Source organism: Mirounga leonina, unplaced genomic scaffold (assembly GCF_011800145.1).
Source record: "Mirounga leonina isolate KUSES-001 unplaced genomic scaffold, KU_Mleo_1.0 Mir_86, whole genome shotgun sequence".
NCBI classification, from domain to species: Eukaryota; Metazoa; Chordata; class Mammalia; order Carnivora; family Phocidae; genus Mirounga; species Mirounga leonina.
The window spans coordinates 376290-402480 of record NW_023270830.1 but is presented as its reverse complement, the minus strand read 5'-3'; the positions used below and the strand labels follow the sequence as shown (position 1 = coordinate 402480).

At 36.6% G+C, this 26191-nt stretch overlaps 1 protein-coding gene across 3 annotated transcripts in view; it reads left to right on the top strand.

Annotated features, from left to right (window-relative positions):
- The first annotated feature begins 465 nt into the window (after nt 1-465).
- The window catches only part of LOC118002910 (rho GTPase-activating protein 5), a 78972-nt gene continuing 53246 nt past the window's right edge, over nt 466-26191 (top strand). For 2 of the 3 annotated variants that reach the window (XM_034993517.1, XM_034993515.1), the window contains exons 1-2: nt 689-903; nt 13515-17402. In XM_034993517.1, the coding sequence (XP_034849408.1) occupies nt 13683-17402 (3720 nt within the window). In that variant the 5' untranslated portion in view covers nt 689-903; nt 13515-13682. Of the gene's footprint in view, nt 523-688; nt 904-13514; nt 17403-26191 lie in introns of those variants that run through there. The other variant, XM_034993516.1, reaches the window with a different exon arrangement.

Sequence of the window (26191 nt, the reverse complement as noted above, 5' to 3'; positions counted from 1 at the left end):
GGGAAGGTTCGGAGACGACCGCGCTCAGGGTTGCATGATCTGCAGCTGCTGAAGCGTGGAGGATGGGACGGAGGAGGAGAATACGGAGAAAGGGGAAAGCTGAGGAAAAATACTCACGCCAATGGGTAAAAGGGAAAAGGTGAGAAGGAATGGAGTAGGAGAGGGAACCAATGGGTGGGAGAGGCGGAGGAAGAAGGGGGAAGGGCAGAAGCCAATGGGGGAGCCCGGACGCGAGCGAGGACGCGGCCCCGCGCTTGCTCCCCTCCCTCCGGCCCGAGCGCTCGCGCCTTCCCAGGCTCCCCGGAGACGAGGGCAGGGGCGGGGCCCGGCCGGGCGCGCGGCGCGGGAGGAGCCGCGAGGTGAGGGCGGCGGGGGCGGGGAATTGTGGGGAGGACGGTGCGGGTGCGCGTGCGCGCGCGCGCGCGCCCCGTCGAGGCTGCGCCGCCGCTCCGCCCCCGGCCGGGTGTGTGGCTGCGCGCGCGCGCGTGCGTTCCGGCGGTGCGCGCCGGGAGAGATGCTGAGGTAAAGTTCGGGAGAGAGGGAGAGAGATCCGTCAGCGCGAGGGAGCCCGAGTGGCCGCCATTACTGAGCCCGGCGCGGCGGCGGGCACAGGGGAAGGGGGGAGGGACGGGGCCGCCGCTGGTGGCGGGAGGGAGGGTGGGAGGGTGGGTTACCCGGCCGCGGGAGCTGTAGGGCTTAAGGTTTCGGGGCGTGTGTGTTGGGAGGGCGGGCGGAGGTGGCTGAAGGGACGCGGCGCTTGGTGAGCGCGCCGGGGAAGAGAGGCGAGCAGAGAGTGGAGGAGGAGGCGGCGGCGGCGGGAGCGCTCCCCAGGAATGTCGCTGCCGCCGCCACCGCCGGCGCCGCTGCCGTTGAGGAGGAGACGGAGGAGACCGACGGTGTTAGGTAGGACCTTGAGATCCCCGCTCCTCTGGGCCTGCCCGCTCTCCCCCTCCCCGACCGGGACCCTCCCGCCACCGGCTGCCCCGCTCGGTAGCCGCCGCCGGTTGTAACCAGTTCAAGGCGCTGGGGCCCCGCAGCCACGGAGGGGAGCCTGGCGCCGCGCTCCGTCCTCGCAGGCCGAGCGGGGAGCGGCTGGCGCGGGGGGGATACGGTCGGCGTGAAGGGCAGAGAGGCCGGGGGAGGGGGCGCTTTCTCCACAGGTGACGCGGCCGGGGTCGGCGGAGGCCTGGTGGTGGCCGGGGATCGCGCCGGCCCCGCCAGGCGTCCGCTCTCGCCCGCCGCCCTCACTTGCCCTGCTCTCCGATGGTACGTGGGGAGGGAAGGTGGCGGTGTCTGTTGGCTGGGTTGCTGCTGTTAACGAGTTCCACCTGGAAGGGGGAGGGGGTGGGCGCATATTCGCGGAAACACAATCTTCGTTGCAAACTTAAGCGCCTTTCAAGGGGATCGGCCCTTTCACTTTTTCCCGATCTCCCCCACTCCTGCTTGGGTTCTCTTCAATTTCCCATCTGCTGCGAAAGCTCGGGGTAGGGTGTGAGAAGTTGCACTGCGCAACCAAAACCCGGAGTCTTATCGGTTGACTGCGGCTGGGTTGAGGCTTTGATACTGAGTTTTTGCGAGAATAACCTCTAGATTCTTCTTCTGTTTCCACTAAAGAAAAGTATCGGGGTGGGGGCGGGGAACCGCGCGGGAGCGCGCGCGCACTTATCCACACATAAATACTCCCTCACACCCTCCCTCTTCAGCGTTATTAGAAATGCGGGTGAGGTGGAGACTGGGTGTAGCTGGCGCCGAAAGGTGCTCGGAAGTAAAGGCAAACTATTAGGACGTTTGGTAAAATTCCGAGAGAGTTGTAGGGAGACGCTTACACTTTTGCCATATGATAGAAATCCAGTTTGGGCTCATGCTTAATAAATGGGAATTTTAAGTGTTTTAAACCTAGACCAAAATAGGCATATAGATTGTGTGTACGCCCATTTTTAAGTTTAAATTCCTAACGAAATTTTGCTTTATTTCCTCTGTGATAGATAGGAAACAGTACCATTTTTTAAAATAGTGAAGTGTAAAACGGTGGAATGCGTCGTTGTATTTACTGTTCTTTGCCTTTGCTGCCTTCTACAGGTGTTGAGGAGGGGTGTGGAGGGGAGGGTTTGCCGTCTTCATTTTAAACATCCAAAACCAATACTCAATTTCAAAGTGGGGGGGGGGGGCAGTTATTTGCATTCAGTGCATTTGCATTCACTTCAGGAAGTATTTCTCAAAATCTCCATTTAAAATGGTTCTTTAAGCAAAAATTTGATCCAGATGCAACTATGTGGAAAAATACTTGGTTAAGATACATTAGCAAAATGTGTTTTGGAGATGTTTTACTGTCAATTCCAGTTTATTTGACTTCAGTATGATAAAACTGTATTCTTAATGAGTAGTGTTAGATATACATATTATGTAGGTAACCTACTGGACAGTTTGCAGATTAAGGTTTTATTTCCATTTTAAATTGCTTTCTCACTTTTGGCCTTTTCATCTATCCTTTTCAAATTGACTCTCGTTTCCCCTATCTGTAGTAGAGCAGAGGAAAAGAGTGTTAAGTGTGGATCACCAAAAACTTGCATAGGTCTTAAAGCACTTTATGAATAAACATACATGATTGAAAAGCTGGATATACCTGGGTATTTAACTCTCAAGAAAGGTGCTATTGGGCTGTTGATCTGATTGACTTAAAGCAGACTAGTTAGAAGGACACAGATGACTAGATAACAATTGATTTGGTTGTCCTGTGCAAGCTACTTTTTTTTAACCCTCCTCAGCATGTGTTGTTATTTTACCATTCTTTGTGTACGTTCCTTACAAAGGCTTTGGGGAATGGGTGGGTTACACTTCGCCATAAGAAAGAATTGTCACAGAAATCTGATTATCTTTGTCATTTTTAAGTACCCCACCCCATTTAAATTACTTTAGCAATTTAAAAAATGTATTGCAAAATTAGTATCTTAAATTCACATCTCCAAAATGCTTTGAAATCCCTCCACACACATACACTTTTTTCTGTTTGAAAAGCATATTCAGTACACTTACTCTTTTGGAGAAAATAATTATTTTGACTTTGAAAGTTAAGATTTTTTTTTAAAGGAATAAAATATTGTATTTGCATTCTTTTTTTGGAATTGAAGTTGTGGTTAGAAAACAGTTTTGTGACTCAGTTTTTTAATACTGAAGGAAAAGTTCTGTCTCAGAATTCCACTAAACTTTTTTCAACATTAGCAGGTCTTAAGTAAGGTAAGTGTTACCTTTTAGTATGAAATGGCATAATAGAAAATTTCTTGGTGGCTACAGAGTAAGTTTCAAACTAGTTTCTATACAAATTATTTTAAAAACTCTGTAGAGCTGTAAGACCCCTGATTTTTTTCTTTGCACACCAAGAAGGTATGCAGGTAATATAATTTACTCAAGAAGTGTTATATGGTGTTAGGTTTTAATAATATCTGTGTTCCTAAAAAATGTTTGTAAAATACATTTAAAGTACACCAGGGGAGCTTGGTTTTCTATAATGAATGGTGAAGAAACCTTGATAAAGTGATCCATCATTTGGTGGCTTGAGTAATCAAGCTCCTGTTTGTTCAAATGAAGGCTGTAGTTAATCATTTTCTCAAACCAGGAACAACTATATTAGAAATTAAGAAAAATAGTTCAGTGCTAAGAATTTTTAAGTGTGAACTTTAATTTAATTGGTTTTAAAACTCTTGCTTGAACCACTTAACGGATTTTTCCTGGATGGCTTGAGACTTCCTCTGACAACCCAGCAGCTGCTTTTTTTGTTTGTTAAATGTATTGTACTTGAATATAAGAATTTCTTTGAAAAAAGAAATCTGCGCATAAAGGAAACTTTTAAAGCCTCTGCTTTGTAATTCATTAATTCGTATTACCTTTATTTAGCATTTACTGTGTGCCTGGCCGTGGAGATACCAAGATAGAGATTGTGTAGCTTGAGCTTTAGTTGAAGAGGTAGTAACTATAAAGGAGTGAATAAGTACGTACAAATACTAAAAAATGCAGAAAAGGTAACTATTTCTATCAGGTGCTCTTTGGGAATTATTTACAGAATAATCATTTGAATTTGGATGCATTAACTGCAAATAGGAGTTTGAATATAAGAGAGATGGTAAACAAGGTTGGTCTTTTTTTCCACTGTATTTTGGAGGTTGACGGTCCACAATACCTTAGATTTGCAGTAAAAATAGATGTTAATGTTTGGTCATGTCTTTGTGTTTGACTCCTTAGAACTATTACTTGGGAATAAGAGTTATGTATAACTTCGTAATTTTAGGGTTAAAATATGATGTGTGTGTGTCAGTTGGTTAGATTCTCAAGCTTTTTTCATCATGAAGAGTTAATGGTAAAAGTAAATTTTCATTTTTCTAGCTTCACACTAGATTTAGCCTATTTTGTTCCTGAACAGTATTTTATTGAGCAGCTAGGGCACTGTGAATAATACAAGGAAATATAAAATATTACTCCCTTAGAAGAGCTTATAGCTTTGTTGGGGAGAGAGCTTGACAATTTAGGAATGGTTGGATACCAGCTCAAGATAGAGTAGAAGAGCCATATAGAAGGCAGGACATACTGATTTTTAAAATCAGTGTAAAGGAATTTAGATAAAGGAGATAAGATTTAGAAGTTGGGGAAGATTGCGATGAGTAAGAAGAAAGACAAGTAAGTTAATGACACTGTGGACCAAAAGCACGGGGAAGTGAAGATAGATTGGCTGGTGAGGGGAAAATAGGTAAAAATTTAAGAGCATCACTTTGTACCTTTTGAGTGAAATTGAAAGATTTAGGGAAAAGTATTAACACAAGGTTAATAGAAGGAGTGTTGGTGAAATAATTCTTGTGTTACTCTTTATCTTCTTTGTTGTATTTGGCGTTACTAGCAACCTTGGAAAAACTTGTACATTGGTTGTTATAGTTTGTTAATTTTCTTCCTGTTGATCATGTATTCTTCCTGATCCAAAATTTTGTTTCTTTCCATACTTACCTTTTCTTACCTTTTCAGAACCAAATAATAATTCTTTTTATTTACTTATTTTTATTTTGATTGCTTGGAGAACTAGTGGAAAATTAGCATTTCTATGATCTGGGGAATTGAAAGATCCAGATTTCTTCTTTATTAACTAAGTAACTAAATGTTTCTTATAAGAGTATTAAATGGTCTCTTAAATAATTTTAAGTTTATGATCTTGAAATTTATGTTACTGATTTTGATGTTGCCTCATTTCATTTCTATATTTTCATTTCTCTTTAGAAATACTGTCACCTGAAACTCAAGTGACACCACCATCTGTTGCTGAAACTGATTAGTTTTTCGTTAAGAAACATTGATTCATTTGTCTTTATTTCTTAAAATTAGCAGCCAGTCACCAAATTCTTTTTCTTGGATTTTTCTTTTCAATTCTGTGGTAGTTCAGGTGCTTTTAAGCCTCCAGGATTTGTCCATCCTTTGGGCTTTGTGCCTCAGCAAATCTAATTTTGTATTCCATTTCTAGCTTATAATGATTTCTTATTGCTTATTACAAGGTCTAACTCCTGCTTGTCCTTGAAGACCTCCTATAGTCATACCTTATATCTTCAGAAATAAACAAAATAGTAAGTCTACTTTTCAGCATGCAACTGTGCTCAACCACTCCACCTTAATCACACACCTGGAATGACTTTTTGAAATTCAAATCCAGTTTATTTTACAAAGTTGATTCAAATCCTTTATTCTCACTGAAACTTAATCTATTCCGGGGGTCTGCAGGTTATGGTCCTTGGACCAGATTGGCCTTCTGTCCTATTTCTGTATATGGCTTTTTAGATTTTGAAATGGTTGAAGATACAACTGAAAGAATAATATTTTGCAATATGTTAAAATAATATGAAATTCAAATTTGTGTTCATAAACACAACCACGGTCATTCATTAAGTATCGTGTATGGCTGTTTTGTGCTGTGACAGCAGAGTTGAATAGTTACTAACAGATACTGTATGAGATGCAAAGCCTAAAACATTTACTGTTTGGCCATTATACAGAAAAAGTTTTCCAAACCCTGATCTATTCCAACTTGCACTGATCTTTCATGTTTTTGAATTCTTACTGCATTTATCAGTTCCATGGTATAGCACATTGCCTTTGTCTTCTCAGTTATGGTGCCATAAAGTTTCTTTAAAAATTTGGGGGGAATTTATTTTGAGCCTTTTTTTTTTTTTTCTTTCAATCTATACCTTCTTTTTAGTCTATATGTGTTCCTGAGATTCTTATCCAACCTCTAATGTTCCCATCAAGAAAATTGTTAAGTCTTACCTAACGTATTTTGTATAATGAAAATAATGATTTTCCTCTGTTTTTTTGTTTGTTTTTTTGATTTTCCTCTGTTATAGCATTATAATCTTGAATGTCAAATCATGACCTTCCCCTTACTTCTCTGTTCTCCAGTGAGAAGACCTCAGATTCTGGAAGGGAGGTGAACCATATGCATAGCACTAGCTTAGTGGACTTCCCTATACTATACCTTTGTACCCTCAAAACCTCTGACATAAAGCTCAGATAGTAGCTAAGCACAGTAAATACTTAGTGGGTTGTTTACATAGGTTGATATAAATGGAATGACCTTTGGTTCTTCTGTTTTCATCACAGAGTGAGGACATGGTCTAGAAAGAGTTTAGAATAACTTCAAGGCTTTGGACATAACACGTTAGAAGATAGTTTTCATTAAATAATAGGGTAGTTAATCTGTTTGGAAATAATTTAGGTCATTGGCTTTTAAATATTTTATGCAGTGAAACTTTTTTTCAAACAATAAATACTTGAAATATCAAAAGATAAAAATGAATAAAAGCAGAATTGTCTTTGTTGAGTAGGGCTTGGGGTGCTCCCAAAGTACTGCCTACTTGGACCCTCCTGGAAGTACTTCCATTGAGCCTTCAGGCTTAACTAATTTGTCTTGACAAGACTTTTGGTCTTGAAAAAAAAAAAACCTCTGGACTTTTATATTAGAATATACTGCTGTACTGATAGTCTTTGGGCCCATAGCATTGTTGTAATTTTTAATTTTGACTACAAATACGACTTCAAGATTGCCTAGTGGTTTAGGATCTGAGTATGGAGATTGACCCATTTAGTCATCAAATATTTGAGTACCCACTGTGTATCAGGCACTGTTCAGGGTGATGGGAATATGGTAAAACAAATAAACAACTACAACCAAAAAATAGAACAAAATCTCTATCCTAACATAGTTTAATCCTGAATCCTACCAAGATATGCTTTCAGGTTATTTAGTCACTATGTAAGTTGTTGAAATTTTTAATAGATTCTCTTTTCATTCACTTGATTATAGTTTTGTGTAAAGACCGGTTCATAGGAATGCTGTATTTAGCATTCCATTCAGCCTTAAGATTATGTGCTTATGTGGTAGAAAACTTGGTCAAAGACAATATTATGGAATATAATTGACTTTTCTACAGGTATTACATTGTTTTTACTTAGTTATCATGTATGTTAAAATGGCTTTTCTCTTCTAATTTTTCATAGCATTGATAAATTTGTTATTGAGAATGAACAGCATTAAGAAAAGTAATACTATATCAATATTGTACCATATTCATCTTTAGTAATTCATTTGATACTTTTATTAAGCTAGTGTAGATTGCCTGAAATTTTGAAATATATGAAATCTTCAGACTTGGATCTGTCTTTTCTCAAATATTTGTTTATATAGGGGATATTTTATTTGACTTAAAGAAGATGGAACATGTAACTACAAAGATCCTTCTGTGTAATTAGGTCTTGAAAGTGTAATTTCTTATAATATTTGTGATTCTAAAAAATGTTTCAAAAACAAAAACTAGATGGTTATTCTGGCTGAATATATTATAGATCATAGTCTTCATTCTGATGCTTAATTTTTGACTTTTTGGGACCTTGAAATGCATGTGCATTTCCTCCATTAATAGTTTTTTAAATTAATTAATTTATTTTAGCAAGAGCATGAAGGGGGGTGGGCAGAAGGAGGGAGAGAGAATCTTAAGCATACTCTGTGCTGAGCGCAGAGCCCGACTCGGGGGCTTGATCTCACTAACCTGAAGTCACTACCTGAGCTGAAACCAGTACGCTCAGCTGACTTGAGTCACCCGCACGCCCTTCCATTAATAGCTTTAGAAAACCTTTTAGATTAATATAGTACAGTGCTTATTTAGAAAACATAATGTGATTTCCTCTTTTTTTTTGGCCAAAGAATTAAGAACATTTTGATTTTAATATTTGTTAGGACTCATGGATTTATTGAGTAGCAAGTACATAGGAAGCACTCTTGGAGGCTTTTGAAATACATTGGTGAAATAAAAGATTTGTGCCTTTGTGGATCTTTATTAAATATGGTCTGGGGTGGGGAGAAGGATAGAGTTAATGACAAGTAATAAATAAGTTGTATAGTAACATAGGAATTAAGAGGCAAGGAGGGTTTTGGGGGTTATTAGGAAAAGTAAGTGTAAAGGCAGAGACATGCTGAGGAACAGTGTTCCTCAGTGTGACTGGTGCAGAGTGAGAATGGGAGAATATATGAGAGTAGGTCAGAGAGCAAGATAGGGTTGGAGAAGATAGATCTTATAGTATTCCATAGAAAGGATTTGACTGTGACTTTTAGGAGCCCCTGGAAGGTTTTGGGCCTAAGAATGGGAAGCTCTGACTTAATGTTTAAAAGAAACTCTGGCTGCTCTGGTAGTAATAGACAGGGGAAGAGGAGCAGGAATGGAAGCAGGGAAACTAGTCTGGAAGCCTTTGGAATAATCTGGGGCCAGATATGATGGTGGATGGGGTCAGAATTAGAGCAATAAATGTAATGAGAAGTGATAAATTCTCCATATATTTTGAAGATAGGACCAACAGGAATTTCCTGACAAAGTATAGTAACTTTAAAGTATAGAATCTTAAAATTATAGCTTTTATTTATGAATGTAAGCTTTGTGAGAAGGTACAAAACAAATTTTGGTTTAAGTCCAGAATTACTAAGAATTGATTCTTCCTAGATTCCCTGTAGAACTTGAAAAATTTTCTTTCAGAAAGTCACTTCATGTTATTAAAACTCCATTAAAAGGAGCATGTTGTGTTTGAATGGTTTAGTCACATATCTTAGAAAACTCAGTCATAGATGGCTTCATTTTTAAGACAATTTTAGGGACCAGTCAACAGAATATTGGGCAGATAGTTGCCCTCTCCCTCCAATTCTCATCAACTGTAGTTCTACTCAAATTATACATTGTTGTTAATTTCTGGGAAGGCACTTAATCTAAACATTTCCTTCAAATGGTTGTAAGTTAAACTTAAAGGTAGAATGAGAAACTGCATTGCTGGGGCACCTGGGTGGTTCAGTTGGTTGAGAGTCAGCCTTTGGCTCAGGTCGTGATCCCTGGGGTCCTGGGATCGAGTCCCACATCAGGCTCTGTGCTCGGTGGGAGTTGGCTTCTCCCTCTAGCCCTGTCTTCCCTGCTCCTTCTCTCTCTCTAGCAAATAAATAAATAAAATCTTAAAAAGAAAAAAAAAGAAACCACATTGCAAACTGTTGAAAAGCAGTACTACTGCTTAAGAAAATAAAGATTGGTTATCCAGAGACTCCTTTTAACTGGATGGCTTTGAATAGATCATTGCTACTTTTGTCATGGTTTCTTCAAGGGTAAAAATAGGAGAAAATGAGAACAAGTTACATAAAAGTAAAGTCACATCAAAAATTGGAAAGTTGTATGGATCAACATAATCAAATATTATCATTAAACAAATTTGAAAGGAATTTTCAAATAAATCGAATAGCCTGCATATAGATATTGGCCATTAGTTTATTACTAGGAGCACACACAAAAAAGAGGGGATTTTTTTTTTTTTTTTTTTTTATCAGTGCAGAAGAAAAACTACCTTGGTTAGTTAATGGACAGTAATTTTGACCTGGATGTTGAGGGCCAGTGGATAATTCATGTATGTATAAACTATCCAGGTGACTGAAATTAAATGCCCTTATAACCTGTTACAGCCAAACTCATGAAAGCTCTCTTTCTCCCATGAGGTGGTAATACCATACTCACCCAAACAAATAGCAAAATGTTTTTGAGGACAGGTGATGACAGTTTTTTCCCTAGTCTGTTGGTTTCTCAAGTTTTTTTAAACTCTGAAAACATTTTTTTTAAAATATTAAAGCTTTGGGAAAAAATTTTTAAAAGATCTTTTGAGTTAAGTAAACTTGTAAATCAGATAAAGCATGTACTGCTTTGATGATTGAGTTGGAGGGAGAGAGCAACTATTTGTCCAGTGTTCTTTTTTACCACCTGTAGGTGAAAGAATTTTCCACCACCATTTGAAAATCACTTTGTAGTGACTCATGACATAAGCTCTGGAGCTGATTTCAAAATAACCAGGAGATAGCCTTCCTGAAAGAAGAACATGGATGTTCCTCAGTGTCTAATTGGTAGTTTATTGTGAATTTGGTGTGAAAACCATAAATGTCACACAGAGTTACCTCATTTTTAATTTAAAGTTTAATATTCATGATTCAGAGCCTGCCACTATCAAATTTATTAGGATGTATGTTGAAACCTCAGTATTAAAATTTATCCTCAATATAATCGTTTTATTTCTCATTAGATAAAAAGCCTTCCAGAAAGGGTAATAACTTCATGCCTCCACTCATCTTCATTTAATTTTAAGGCCCTTTTCTTTCTGTAACTTTTAAAATACATTTTATGATGAGTGTTTTCATTTCTGCTTATACTCTATAACTTAAAATAGGTGTCTCAGTATTCTGAGGTATATGCTGTAGGAGAGCAGGAATGTTTCTTTTAATGTGTTTGGAATAAGCATATATGAGAAATGAATAAAGAAGTGACTGTTAAGGCAAGGGATTAGGTCTGTAGTTAAGAATTTTCTATAATACTCAGGTTCATAGGACTTTGTAATGTTAACTTTTCTATTAACTTTGTGTCTCTTAAACTGGAAGGCAGGGGACAGTCTTAACGTGTCTTTGAATTGCTCTTAGTTTTTAGAATAGATTTTTGTTTAATAAAGAGCTATATGTAGTGCTAGTGTTCATATTGTTTAACATGAAAATTCCCCAGAGTAATCACTAGGTATGTTTTCTTTTGATGTACATCTTAAAGCTTATTGTCTGCAGTTTTCTGCTTTTCTAGTAAGAAGGAAGGGTAGACCTTGTGTTTTACTGTGTTTTCACTTTTTTTCTTAATTGTTGTAGAATCATTGTGCTGTTTTCATGAACTAATTTCATTTTGCCTTTTTATCACTGTGTATGATTTTGTTATCCAGTTCATTCGCTTTGTTTTCTTATCAGTAAATACAAATATTCTTTCATGCAGTTTAGGTAAAGAAAGTTAAACGTGGTGCTAGGTGCAATTACCCAATTTAACCAGATTAAGATTTTTTAGAAGTTCTACTAATGAAAAAGAGTTAATAGGATTGGATGGGACTACCCTAATTTCTTTTACTTCTAATTATTGTGTATATTGCTGCCAGATAAATATTTTTAAGTCACAAGTCTGATCACGTCATTTTTTACAAAAAAAAATCTTTTGACAGCGGGGCACCTGGGTGGCTCAGATGGTTAAGTGTTTGCCTTCAGTTCAGGTCATGATCTCCAGGTCCTGGGATAGAGCCCTGCATCCAGGTCTCAGCTCAGCGGGGAGCCTGCTTCTCCCTCTCCTTTTGCCTCTCCCCCTGCTTGTGCTTCCTCTGTCTCTATTTCAAATGAATAAATAAAATCTTAAAAAAAAAATCTTTTGACAGCTTCACTGGTTCCAAGAATCAAACTAATACAGAATTCTAATACTTCTTAAACTCTTTTTGTTTGCTAGGCACTTAACATTTAAAAAGATGATTTAGTTCTTTAATTTGTATAGATAAGCAGCCCCATTTTATAGATGGGGGAAACCATGACACAAGTGGCTTCAATTTTACTGTTGTCAAAAACTCATAAATAACAGCTTTGAGGTTAGTTCTCTTTATTCATGGTTTTCTACTTGTGTTGCTCCTTCAACATGGGATTATTTTGTTGTGAAAGTGAATCTAATAATGCTTTGTTTGAATATCATATGGCAGGTATTACTAATATTTGTAGTTGAGGCTAATAGAATACACTTCAGAAATACAAAAGTAAATCTGAAATTTTAATTTTTAATATTATTTTACCAGAAATAATAGTCATAATTTTAAATTATAATAACAATTTCTTTAATCATTAGTTGTTAGTATAGTAAATGTATAATTTGAATAGGTGTTTACTTGCAGTTGAGGTCAGTGTAGAAGCCAGGTATTTGGGGGCAAATGATGGTTCCTTTCTTACCTCTTTATTTTTTTTTCTATGTTCTTTATTTTGTCTGGATTGAAGATAATTTTCACATATGTTGATGTACACGACTTGGTATTTTCCCTGTCTTGTGAAATTTTGATGTGGTAGAAATGATGAATTACTTTTAATTCAACCTCAAAAGAGTGTGAAGAATCTAAAAATAAAAACTTCTATAAAAGACTGATTGATTGCTTTCACGTAAATAACCTAAATTAAATTACATGCAACTCTTCAAGGTTATTTCATGTTGCTGGTATATCAAATATTTCTCAAAGATTGTCTCAAATATACAATCTCAAAATTCTTTAGCTTGGTGCTACTCAAAATGTGGTCCATGAGCTTTTTGTAATTACTCTTGAGAGGAAATGAATATAGAAATCAAGAACATTTAGAAATAGTTAGACAGTAATTTTATGTCTCTTGAATCTAATTGGGGTTTAGATTTTTTAAAAAATTTCATTTATTGGGTCTTGCAAATTTGGACTTGCAGATATGAAATAAAAATTGATCCTCCACCTTGATAGTTTGAGAAACATTGGTCTAGTTAAATACTCTCAATATTTGTATTAACTGTCCATGTCTGTTTTCCTGTTTGAAGTATTTGAATATTTTAAATTTGTTTTGGGGCATAAAATGTGATAGATTTCACAGGAGCGTGTTGAAACTTTATGAAAAATTTTATTTAATTGTAAAATCTTCCTAAATTTATATGAGATTCCATATTAGGGAACAAGCTTTGAGGAACAGTGTAATAGAAAGGTTGTTTTTGAAAGTTGTGAGGGAGTCATTATGGCAACTAGTACATTTGATTATCACCAACATAGTCTAGTCACAGAAGGCAGGAAAATTGAGGGAGGGGGAAAGACTAGTTATTTCTTCAGACTTGTAGGAAGGACTAGAGACAAAATGTACATTTGGTTAGTTGGGGCTTATTTTAAATTTTCTGAGACATTACCTTAAATTATGTGTGTAGTTATTTTAATTGTTAGATTTGTTTTAAATTTTGAAGTCATCTTGCGTTTATAACAGTAAATCATTAACAGTCTTTATGGTGGTTTCCTAAAATACATGTAATATTTGTTGTTAATGTCCATAGTTCTTTCTTATGAATATCTTTAGTGTGTATATAATGTGAAGTGTAATTCGTGATTAAGTTTTGTCCTTTTTCTCCTCTTTCTAGGAAGATGATCCATATGATCTTGAAGACCTTTCTGCACAGAAATGAGGGAAATACAAAGAACCAAATATAGTTCTGAACTTTGGGATCTGTATTTTGAGATGATTTTATTTTCAGAATGAGAAGTATATCTGGCTTTCTTTATGAATGTAGAGACATGAGAAGAGAGTTATGATGGCAAAAAACAAAGAGCCTCGCCCCCCATCCTATACTATCAGTGTAGTTGGACTCTCTGGGACTGAAAAAGACAAAGGTAACTGTGGAGTTGGAAAGTCTTGTTTGTGCAATAGATTTGTACGCTCAAAAGCAGATGAATATTACCCAGAGCATACTTCTGTGCTTAGCACCATTGACTTCGGAGGACGAGTAGTAAACAATGATCACTTTTTGTATTGGGGTGACATAACACAAAATGGTGAAGATGGAGTAGAATGCAAAATTCATGTCATTGAACAAACAGAGTTCATTGATGACCAGACTTTCTTGCCTCATCGGAGTACGAATTTGCAACCATATATAAAACGTGCAGCTGCCTCTAAATTGCAGTCAGCAGAAAAACTAATGTACATTTGCACTGATCAGCTGGGCTTGGAACAAGACTTTGAACAGAAGCAAATGCCTGAAGGGAAGCTCAATGTAGACGGATTTTTACTGTGCATTGATGTGAGTCAGGGATGCAATAGGAAGTTTGATGATCAACTTAAATTTGTGAATAATCTTTTTGTCCAACTATCAAAATCAAAAAAACCTGTAATAATAGCAGCAACTAAATGTGATGAATGCGTGGATCATTATCTTAGAGAAGTTCAGGCATTTGCTTCAAACAAAAAGAACCTTCTCGTAGTGGAAACATCAGCACGATTTAATGTCAACATTGAGACATGTTTCACTGCACTGGTACAAATGTTGGATAAAACTCGTGGCAAGCCTAAAATTATTCCCTATCTGGATGCTTATAAAACACAGCGACAACTTGTTGTCACAGCAACAGATAAGTTTGAAAAACTTGTGCAGACTGTGAGAGATTATCATGCAACTTGGAAAACTGTTAGTAATAAATTAAAAAATCATCCTGATTATGAAGAATACATCAACTTAGAGGGAACAAGAAAGGCCAGAAATACATTTTCAAAACATATAGAACAACTTAAACAGGAACATATAAGAAAAAGGAGAGAAGAATATATAAATACTTTACCAAGAGCTTTTAACACTCTTTTGCCAAACCTAGAAGAGATTGAACATTTGAATTGGTCAGAAGCTTTGAAGTTAATGGAAAAGAGAGCAGATTTTCAGTTATGTTTTGTGGTGCTAGAAAAAACACCTTGGGATGAAACTGACCATATAGATAAAATTAATGATAGACGAATCCCATTTGACCTCCTGAGCACTTTAGAAGCTGAAAAAGTTTATCAGAACCATGTACAACATCTCATATCAGAGAAGAGAAGGGTAGAAATGAAGGAAAAATTCAAAAAGACTCTGGAAAAAATTCAGTTCATTTCACCTGGGCAGCCGTGGGAAGAAGTTATGTGCTTTGTTATGGAGGATGAAGCCTTCAAATATATCACTGAGGCTGATAGCAAAGAGGTGTATGGTAGGCATCAGCGAGAAATTGTTGAAAAAGCCAAAGAAGAGTTTCAGGAAATGCTTTTTGAGCACTCTGAACTTTTTTATGATTTAGATCTTAATGCAACACCTAGTTCAGATAAAATGAGTGAAATTCATACAGTTTTGAGTGAAGAACCTAGATATAAAGCTTTACAGAAACTTGCACCTGATAGGGAATCTCTTCTACTTAAGCACATAGGGTTTGTTTATCATCCCACTAAAGAAACCTGTCTTAGTGGCCAAAATTGTACAGACATTAAAGTGGAGCAGTTACTTGCTAGTAGTCTTTTGCAGTTGGATCATGGCCGCTTACGGTTGTATCATGATAGTACCAGTATAGATAAAGTTAACCTTTTCATTTTAGGGAAGGATGGCCTTGCTCAAGAACTAGCAAATGAGATAAGAACACAATCCACTGATGATGAGTATGCCTTAGATGGAAAAATTTATGAACTTGATCTTCGGCCAGTTGATGCCAAGTCGCCTTACTTCTTAAGTCAGTTGTGGACTGCCGCCTTTAAACCACATGGGTGCTTCTGTGTATTTAATTCCATTGAGTCATTGAATTTTATTGGGGAATTTATTGGAAAAATAAGAACTGAAGCTTCTCAGATCAGAAAAGATAAGTACATGGCTAATCTTCCATTTACTCTAATTCTGGCTAATCAGAGAGATTCTATGAGTAAGAATCTACCAATTCTCAGGCACCAAGGGCAACAATTGGCAAACAAGTTACAATGCCCTTTTGTAGATGTACCTCCTGGTACATATCCTCGTAAATTTAATGAAACCCAAATAAAGCAAGCTCTCAGAGGAGTATTAGAATCAGTTAAACATAATTTAGATGTGGTGAGTCCAGTTCCCATCAGTAAGGATGTATCAGAAGCTGACCTGAGAATTGTCATGTGTGCCATGTGTGGTGATCCCTTTAGTGTGGATCTTATTCTTTCACCCTTCCTTGATTCTCATTCTTGTAGTGCTGCTCAAGCTGGACAAAATAATTCCCTAATGCTTGATAAAATCATTGGTGAAAAAAGGAGGCGAATACAGATCACAATATTATCATACCATTCTTCAATTGGAGTAAGGAAAGATGAGCTGGTTCATGGGTATATATTAGTTTATTCTGCCAAACGGAAAGCGTCAATGGGAATGCTTCGAGCATTTTTATCAGAAGTTCAGGACACCATTCCTGTACAGCTGGTGGCAGTTACTGACAGCCAAGCAGATTTTTTTGAAAATGAGGCCATCAAGGAATTAATGACTGAAGGAGAACACATTGCAACTGAGATCACTGCTAAATTTACAGCACTGTATTCATTATCTCAGTATCATCGGCAAACTGAGGTCTTTACACTGTTTTTCAGTGATGTTCTAGAGAAAAAAAATATGATAGAAAATTCCTATTTATCTGATAATACAAGGGAATCAACCCATCAAAGTGAGGATGTTTTTCTACCATCTCCCAGAGACTGTTTTCCATATAACAACTACCCTGATTCAGATGATGATACAGAAGCACCGCCTCCTTATAGCCCGATTGGAGATGATGTACAGTTGCTTCCAACACCTAGTGACCGTTCTAGATACAGATTAGATTTAGAAGGAAATGAATATCCTATTCATAGCACCCCAAACTGTCATGACCATGAACGCAACCATAAAGTGCCTCCACCTATTAAACCTAAACCAGTTGTACCTAAGACAAATGTGAAAAAACTGGATCCAAACCTTGTAAAAACAATTGAAGCTGGTATCGGTAAAAATCCAAGAAAACAGACTTCCCGGGTGCCTTTGGCACATCCTGAAGATACGGATCCTTCAGATAATTATGCGGAACCCATTGACACAATTTTCAAACAGAAGGGCTATTCTGAAGAGGTGTATGTTGTCCCAGATGATAGTCAGACTCGCATTATTAAAATTCGAAACTCATTTGTAAATAACACCCAAGGAGATGAAGAAAATGGATTTTCTGATAGAATGTCGAAAAGTCATGGGGAAAGGAGGCCTTCAAAATACAAATATAAATCTAAAACCCTGTTTAGTAAAGCCAAGTCATACTATAGAAGAACACATTCAGATGCAAGTGATGATGAGGCTTTCACCACTTCTAAAACAAAAAGAAAAGGAAGACACCGTGGAAGTGAGGAAGATCCACTTCTTTCTCCTGTTGAAACTTGGAAAGGTGGTATTGATAATCCTGCAATCACTTCAGACCAGGAGTTAGATGATAAGAAAATGAAGAAGAAAACCCACAAAGTAAAAGAAGATAAAAAGGTAAGTTTAACTCATAGTAAGTGATGTTCATAAAGATGTTTGTTTTTGCTTTTTAAAATACGTATTTAAATTTTTTAAGATAATGAATTTGACATCATTGAGAACTTAGGATACCTTGTGTCATTCATTAAATATAATTAGCAACTCTTTAATTTTCTGAATATTTTGTGAGGGTGAATTATTTTCATTACTTTTTAAATTGCCTTTTACTTGTGCCTTATTTAGTGTAGAAGTTTGAATTCATATTCTTCAGTATAATCATTCTAGGTGAATATGTTTATTTTCCTAATAGAAACCCAGATATAGAGTGATTTTGCTTTTTTGTTTGTAAGCATTCCGTTTATATCTTTTTGCCTTCTTTGACCTATCAGTTTTGCAAAATTAATTTGATATACCTGTCTCATTCAAGGATATTAACAATATAGTCAAACTTATAATTTGTAATATTGGAAATTTACTAATAGTTCTAGGAATCTCTTTTGTGGATGGTGGTGTTTTGCCTAAAGACATGTAGAAAAGTTTCTGAAGTTTGAGTTGTAGCATTCTGACTAAATAGCAATATCTGTTTTCAGTAGATAGTAATTTACCTGATGGTATTAAGTACTAAAAACTTAAATATGTATGCTAAGTTGTATTTAATAATTTTCATTAGATCTTTATCACAGTGGTACTTTAGCACCTTCACTTCTAGTACTCTTTGACTCTTGAGTGTGCACAAACTTTGTTCAAGATATTTATGGTTTTAAGATGGCCTTCAGCAGACTTTTATTCTCTATATTGATAGTTTCTTCATCAGTTATGTCCATAGTTTTAATACGTTTACTACAGGTACTCTCAACACATGCTACTAGCTAAATATCTTTGGCATCTTTCATACTCAGCCTATTATCACTAGTCCTCCCTACACGTTTTATCACTGCCAAAAAAACTTGAGCATTTTTTCTCAATTTGCTTATGTTATTAATACTACTTACTGCTTATTAACGAAGATAAAGCATTGACAGTCATGTTTTAAATTGCTTTTGTGTGTGTGTTATTTTTCCATTTTTGATTGTAAGTCTACTTAATTGTTTTGGTAACTTTCTGTTAAAATTTCAACTTAGAGAATAGTTGCAGGAAGAGTAAAAGGAGCTTTTCTATACCCTTTACTGAGATTTACCAGCTCTTTACATTTTGCCCCTCTTCGTTGATCTGTTTGGTGTGGGTATTTATTGGGGTTTATTCATTTTGAGCCCTGTGAGATTAAGTTGGAGATGTTGGGCTCTTTTTACTGTTAAATACTTTATTTCCTAAGAATAAGAGCATTATCTTAAATAGCAACAGTACAGGTACCAAAATCAAGAAATTTAATGATGATACAGTATTATTATTTAATATACAATCTGTAATCAAAAACAGATTTTGAACGTGTCGAACATCCTTCTCATTAGTTTTCTTTATATCTTCTCCCATTTTTTCCTAATTTTATTTAGTTTGGACAAAAGTGTATATATATTTTTTATTTTTTCACTTAGTTGTATTTTTCCATATTGCTCCATAGTATTTTGATTATACTTTTTAGTCATTACATTTTCCATTGAGCAAGTTGTATTAAAACTGGGTGATTAGGCTTCCAGGTTTTAAATTTTGCTATCATTTTTTATTGCAGTGGCCAATTTGCATAAAAGTTGTTCCTTTTCAGTCATTTCTTTAGGATAAATGTATAGCAATAGAATCACTAGATTGAAGACATGAGTATTCCGATGACTTGATATTTATTACTCTCCTCCTTTTAGTGTTAATTTCTTAACTAAGAGCGCTGTGCAGGGAAGGAATAAGCCAAATTTGTATTTATATTCTGAAATTTTAGCACAGCCTCTGATTCCAGTTAGTTTATTAATAATGTTCCTTGAATTGAACTAAATTTCCTCATACCTGATTTGTCTTATGTAGTCACTTAACTACACACATGGTCCCTGACTTAGGATTTTTCAACTTTATGATGGTGCAAAAACAATAACACATTCAGTAGAAACCATACTTAGAATTTTGAATTTTTATCTTTTCCTGGGCTAGGGAGATCCAGTATAAATACTCTCTTGTGATGCAGGGCAATGGTCGTAAGCTGTGGCTCCAGTCAGCCAGATGATGACAAGGGTAAACAACCATTCTGTTTTTCACTTTCAGTACAGTATTCAGTAAATTATAAGATACTCAACACTTTATTAATAGCATAGGCTTGTGTTAGATAATTTTGCGCACGTGTAGGCTAATGTGTTTTGAGTGCATTTAAAGTAGGCTAGGCTAAAGTGTGATCAGAATGTTAGGTGTATTAAGTGCTTTTTTAATTAATATTTCCAACTTACAATGGGTTTATTGGGATGTAACCCTGTCATAAGCTCAGGAAGATAAGCATTTTATTGATTCTAAAATTCAGCAGGTTTTTTTTTTTTATTATTTTATAGCTCCTAAATCTGGATATGTCTAGTAATTGATGACATATGTTAATTAACACAGGATTTTATTCTTTCCTTTTTTTAGAGGTACATAAAATAATGGTGGTATTTACAATCACCTCATCTTAAAGTTACTGACTACAATTTGTCTTTAATTTTTATTACTATTCCACAGAGAAAAATGGGCCTAGATTCTCTTCCTCACAGTTGGAAATGGTTCATATATTTGATTCCACTCAATCTTTTGTTTAAATATACCTCTTTTCCATTTGGTGTCCATCTTTTCCTCACTTCTTTCGAAGTGGTGAGTCGGCTTTGAATCGTATTTATAATCTTTCAGTTGCCTTAACTCAGTAGTTTCAGTTGTCTTTTAGAGCTATTTTAGAATTTCCTTGCACTTCTGTATAACATTGCTTTAATTTTTAGATTCATGTATTATACTTGAATTCTAAGAAAATTGGAGAAATTGTATTTTAGAAGCTTTTACATCTGTAAGTAATTTTTAAATCAGGTGTCACTTAAGTGTTTGGTTTCTGTACCTGTGGTCTTAAAAAGATAAACATAGGTTACAGTGAAATTTCATAGATACTTACAGTGAAATTTCATAGATACAGTTTTGTGTCACAGTTATATTTTATGGCTTTGTATATATGCACAGTGAAATAGCTCACTCCAAGACTAACTTTATTATTTTTAATTTTATTTTATTTAAATTCATTTAATTAACATATAGTGTATTATTACACTATATGTTTCAGAGGTAGAGTTCATTGATTCATCAGTTGTATATAACACCCAGTGCTCATTACATCATGTGCCTTCCTTGATTCCCATCACCCAGTTACCCCATCCCCCCACCCCATCCCCCCCTCCAGCAACCCTCAGTTTGTTTCTATGGTTAAGAGTCTCTTATGGTTTGTCTCCCTCTCTGATTTTGTCTTGTTTTATTTTTATTATATCACAGTTATCCATGGTAGTGTTTTTTAAGCATTACAGAAAGGCTGGAGCACTTTAGTGCAACTTAGTTTGCCTAAAAATTATTTTCATTGTGTCATCTGGACTTCAGTAATTGTCCTCTCATGTTTCAGTTCAGTAAGCATTCATTAAAAACCTGCTAAACACTTAAAGTCTGTACAGAAAGCTGTTGAAGGATATGAAAAGTTGAAGACATGCATTCCTTAAAGAGCTTAAATGGTAGTTTGAGAGATCGTACCTTGTGCTTGGGGCAGTGTTAAGAAAGTACTACTAGAGCAGTTTAAGGAAGCATAGTGTAATTGTTAAGAGCACATGGTCTAGAGCTAGACTTCTAGGATTTGAATTCAGGCTATGCCACTTACTAAGTGTAAGTGCGTAACCTCTCTGCGCTTCCAACTAGGAAGATAGAGATAATCATACTTCTTAGGACTTCTTTGAGAAATCAGTTCATATTTATTTACAGCCGTGCCTGACACATTGGTAAATTTGTTAAATAAAAAAGTAAATACACTATTGTGCGATAGTATTGTTTACATATAAATATTAAAAGACTCTAGACAGATTGCCATAGAGTGTGTAGAGTTAATTTCACAAAACTTCATGAAGAGAAAGGTGTAAATCACCACTTTTGGATATTTTGATTGGCTTTGAAGAAGGAGAAAAGATATTTTAGGTGGGGAGAATCATTTGTACAGGGGCATAAAATTGTGACTAAAGTAAGGTGAGAGATGATACAAAACTGCCCTTATTTGGGTATTGAGAAATAGCATTGCATTTATAAAAATCTACTAAACTGAAGAGCTGTTTTAAATCTAAAAACAGTTAGTTAAGCAAGACCAGAGGAGCAGGGAAAGTTGTGTTGGACTTCAGGTTGAAGGTAAGGAAGAGATTGATGTCACGTAGTCTAGGTGGGAAGCTGATGTACATACACAGGGTTTTTTGTTTTTTTGTTTTTTTAATTTTTTAAGTGGGCTCCATGCTGAGCACCAAGCTCAGTGTGAGGCTTGAACTCACAACCCTGAGATCAAGACCTGAGCTGAGATCAAGAGTTGGACACTTAACTGACTGAGCCACCCAGGCACCCCCAGTTTATTTTTATTTATTTAAGAATTTATTTTAAAGTAATCTCTATACTATACCCAATGTGAAGCTCGAACTTAGAACCCCAAAATCAAGAGTGACATGTTCTACCAACTGAGCCAGGTACCCCTACATACTCAGTTTTAAAATTATAGGGGTACAGAGACCAAATGAGAAATCAGTAAAGCTGTAAGTTGATTCTTTAAGAAGGCTAGAAAAATAGATAAATATCCTGCAAGATTGATCAGAAAAAAAGAGAAGACATAATTAAATACTGAGAATGAAAAAGGAAACATAATTATAGATCAGATTAAAAAGAATAGAATACTGTCAACAATTTAATGTCAAGACATTAGAAAGTATAAACAAAATTAACTCCTAAAAATATGTAATTTACCTAGACAAGAAAGCTCTGAATAATCCTGTAACTATTAAATAGGTTGTAGTAGTTCTGTCCTGCACAAAAATCATTTTCCAGAAGACTTTTCAAGGAACCGGTCATTTCAGTTCTACAAACTGTTTCAGCAAACAGAAGGCAGGAGAATACATTCTTTAATTCATTCTCTGGGGGCTCCTGGGTGACTCAGATGGTTAAGCGTCTGCCTTCGGCTCAGGTCATGATCCCAGGGCCTTGAGATCGAGTCCCACATCGGGCTCCTGGCTCAGCGAGGAGCCTGCTTCTCCCTCCCTTTGCCTCTCTCCCTGCTCTTTCTTTCTCTCTCTCTCTCTCTCTCTGTATCTCTGTGTCTCAAATGAATAAATAAAATCTTAAAAAAAAAATTTAATTCATTCTCTGAAGTTCTCTAGTCTTAATTTCAGAACCAGACAAGGATGGTATAGGAAAGGAAAATTATAGTCCTGTTTTACTTAGGAGTGTATATGGAAGAATCCTAAATAAAATACAGATCCACAGACCATTGACTGCAATTTTGAAATCCAACAACTTACGAAAACCAAGTTGTTTTTGTTTTAACTTTGCAGCATAATCTGATTTGACCTGTTCTTGATGGCAGAATCTGATTTGAGGCTATTTTTAATCATTATTTATCTTATATAGAGTAAATATCTGTACAGTTCATTGCAAAAATATTAGTGTATTTAAATAACAGAGTACTGACCCGCAATTTAATGGGGTTACATAATTGACATTTTTTGTACTGTATGTTATGACTAATGTCTAAAAATTTCCAAATTCTAAAACCTGTTTTCCTCAAGGGTTTTAGGTAAGAGATTTTGGCCATGTAATAGCAAAAAACATGCAACAACAATATATGAAAGGCACTTTATAATTTAACAAATGCATAGAAAACTATGTTGTGAACAGATGAGAACCTTAACTTGAAGAAAGGTATCTACAGATAAACAAGTGAAATCTGCAACAAATATCCTAAATGGGGAAATGGATTCTTTTTTCAACCTGGAATGAGATAATGTACACACTGTCACCACTTTATTCAGTATTATGTGGAGATCCTACTCAAAGCAGTAAGATAGGAAAAAAGTAAAAGCATAAATATTGGAATGGAGGAAACAAAATTGTCATTATTGGCTGATGTGATAGTTTATGTAAAAGCCGAAAAGGATCTACAAATAAATTATTAGTAGATAGAAAAGTTAGCAAAATAGCTTGATATATGACAGTAACCAAAAGTCAATTGCATCTCTATATATCAGCAATAAAGAACTAGTAAAAATAGAGAAGGTATCACTTAAAAAAGCATGGTAGATTATCCAGTGCCTGGGGTATTTTAACATGTGCAGACCACTATGTAGAAAGGTAATAAAAGTATTGAAAGACAGTGAAAAAGATTTGAATAAATGGGGAACTCTAGTGCCTTCCTATCCATGAATATAGTGTATGATGAAGAAGTCACTGCTCTTCAGACTGATCTCTGGATTCAGTGTTTCATTCAAAGTGTAATTTCAGGTAATTTCACAACGGATTCTAACCCGTATATGGAAAAGTAAAGAGCCTAGAATAGGACACTGAAGAAGGGCAGAGGTGGAGTGGTGGTGATGGTTATATTTGCTTATTTTATCAGATAATGTAAACCTTTGGCATGTAAGACTGGTATTGCCACAGAAATAGGCACATTGACCAATGGAATTGAATAGAGCACCTCAAAACATACAGTCTTCTGGTTTGGAGCTGTTATTCCAACATGGTACCCATATGGGGCTCTTGGAGTGTGGCTAATCTGAATTGGGATATGCTGGTCTAGAGAGTAAGGAATGGCCTCCCTGAGAAGTACCATTTTAAGTCAGATCTGATGGGTTAATAGTACTTAACTGGGGGGGCGCCTGGGTGGCTCAGTTGGTTAAGCGACTGCCTTCGGCTCAGGTCATGATCCTGGAGTCCCTGGATCGAGTCCCGCATCGGGCTCCTTGCTCGGCAGGGAGTCTGCTTCTCCCTCTGACCCTCCCAACCCTCCCCCCTCTCATGCTCTCTCTCTCTGTCTCTCTCTCTCAAATAAATAAATAAAATCTTTCAAAAAAAAGAAATAGTACTTAACTAGGGGAATAGTTGGGTGGATGGAAGAATATTTAGTGCTGAATGAATAGTGTTCATGTTGTAAAAGGGAATGTGATATGTTCTTTAAAGAGGACACTGTGGGTGGTCATTAATCTAATGAAGGTACTGGCATACCTTCTGTAAAGAGCCAGATAATAAGTATTTTAGGCTTTGCAGGTAATACAGCTTCTGTTACAACTGCTCATATCTGCTGTTGCAGTACCAAAAAAGCCATTGACAATATGTAAACAGATGAGTATGGCTGTTTTCAAAAACAGGCAGCAGGCTGGACTGGGTCCCTAGGCCATAGTTTGTTGACACTTGTTCTATGGGAGAGAGTAGTTCAAGGAAGAGTTGGGCCTAGACTTGGACCTTTTTAGCTCTGTTAGACGTTTTTGTTATTTAGCTTTAATTTGCAATTAGACAGTGGATGGATTTGAAATCACTTGGTTTTAGTGTGGAGAATTGGTTGAGTGATGGAAGACTAATTGGCATACTAGAGTAGTCTAAATAAACCATGATGAAGGCTTTGAGTAGTTGTAGTGGGGAGGGAGAATGGTGGCAGTGGAGAAAGTGAGATGGATTTGAGAGTACTTAAAATCCCTAAGATTTGATGATGTATTGTGTGGGGGAAGAGTGAGGATGGTGAATGAGATATGAAAGATACCTTCTTGGTTTTAGCTTATGCAGCTTCAACAGTGATGATGCTGTATATGATGTAGAACATTAGAAATTTACCAGGTTTGGATTTGGGGAGTGGGAATTAAAACTTGGGCTTTAGAGTTCAAGTGGAGATGTCAATTTGGCAGTTAGATATACCATTCCTCACAGGAGAGGTCTGAGTTGGAGATACATATTCAGGAGACAATGAAGTAGAGGTGGCAATAGATGAAATTGACTTAGGGTGAGAGTACAGAGGAGTGCCTGCGAGCCTTGAGGGACTGCCAGTGTTGAATGGCCAAGTAGTAGTAGAGATGATCTTTAAGAACAGTAGGTAAAGAATAATAGTAACACTTAACTCATTCTGAGCTGATCTCTTCACTTGTAAATGAGTGATTATAGTATTTGAAATTGTGGTAGAAATCAGAACTATGTGTTTCAAATGCTTGGCATGTAGCAGTACTTAATAAATGCTACTGTAGTATGTATCAGGCCTGAAATATCCCTGTATACTCTGGCTGTATTTCACAACAGTCCTTTGTCCCATTATGCTGGATTCGTTTCTGGACTTATTTTTAAATTAAATACTCTTAAGAATTCTGAACCTGACTTTATGCATTTTCTTTGCTGAGAGGAAGGGTCATTCTGTTTACCTTCATTCTTTGATTCCAAGATGGGAGCTATAGTCCAGGAATCTTTACTCAGATTTCTTAACACCTGGAAAATCTTAACTTTGGGACCCTAGTGGCATCTAACGAAGGCTCAGAGATCTGTTTCTCTTAAACTGGGCTTGTCATTCAAAGAAGGCTTTACACTTGATTGTCCTTTATATTTCAAAATGAGTTTAGTGTTAGTTATGAAATCCAAACCTGGTATGACATTTCTTGATTGCAACCCATAGGAATTGTTTTGTTTAAACCATACACATAAATATTTCTACATAAATGAAATCTCAAAAAATAATACTTGCTGCTACTGTGTATGTTATTTTGATGTTCTAGTCCATTACAGTGAAATGAGGGGATGCTGGTTGTGACCTGCTGAATTGATTTCATAACCTGCAGGTGTTTGAAAGTGCTTTAAGAGGAAGAACTGAATGAGAAATTTGAGTTGTATTGATAAAATTG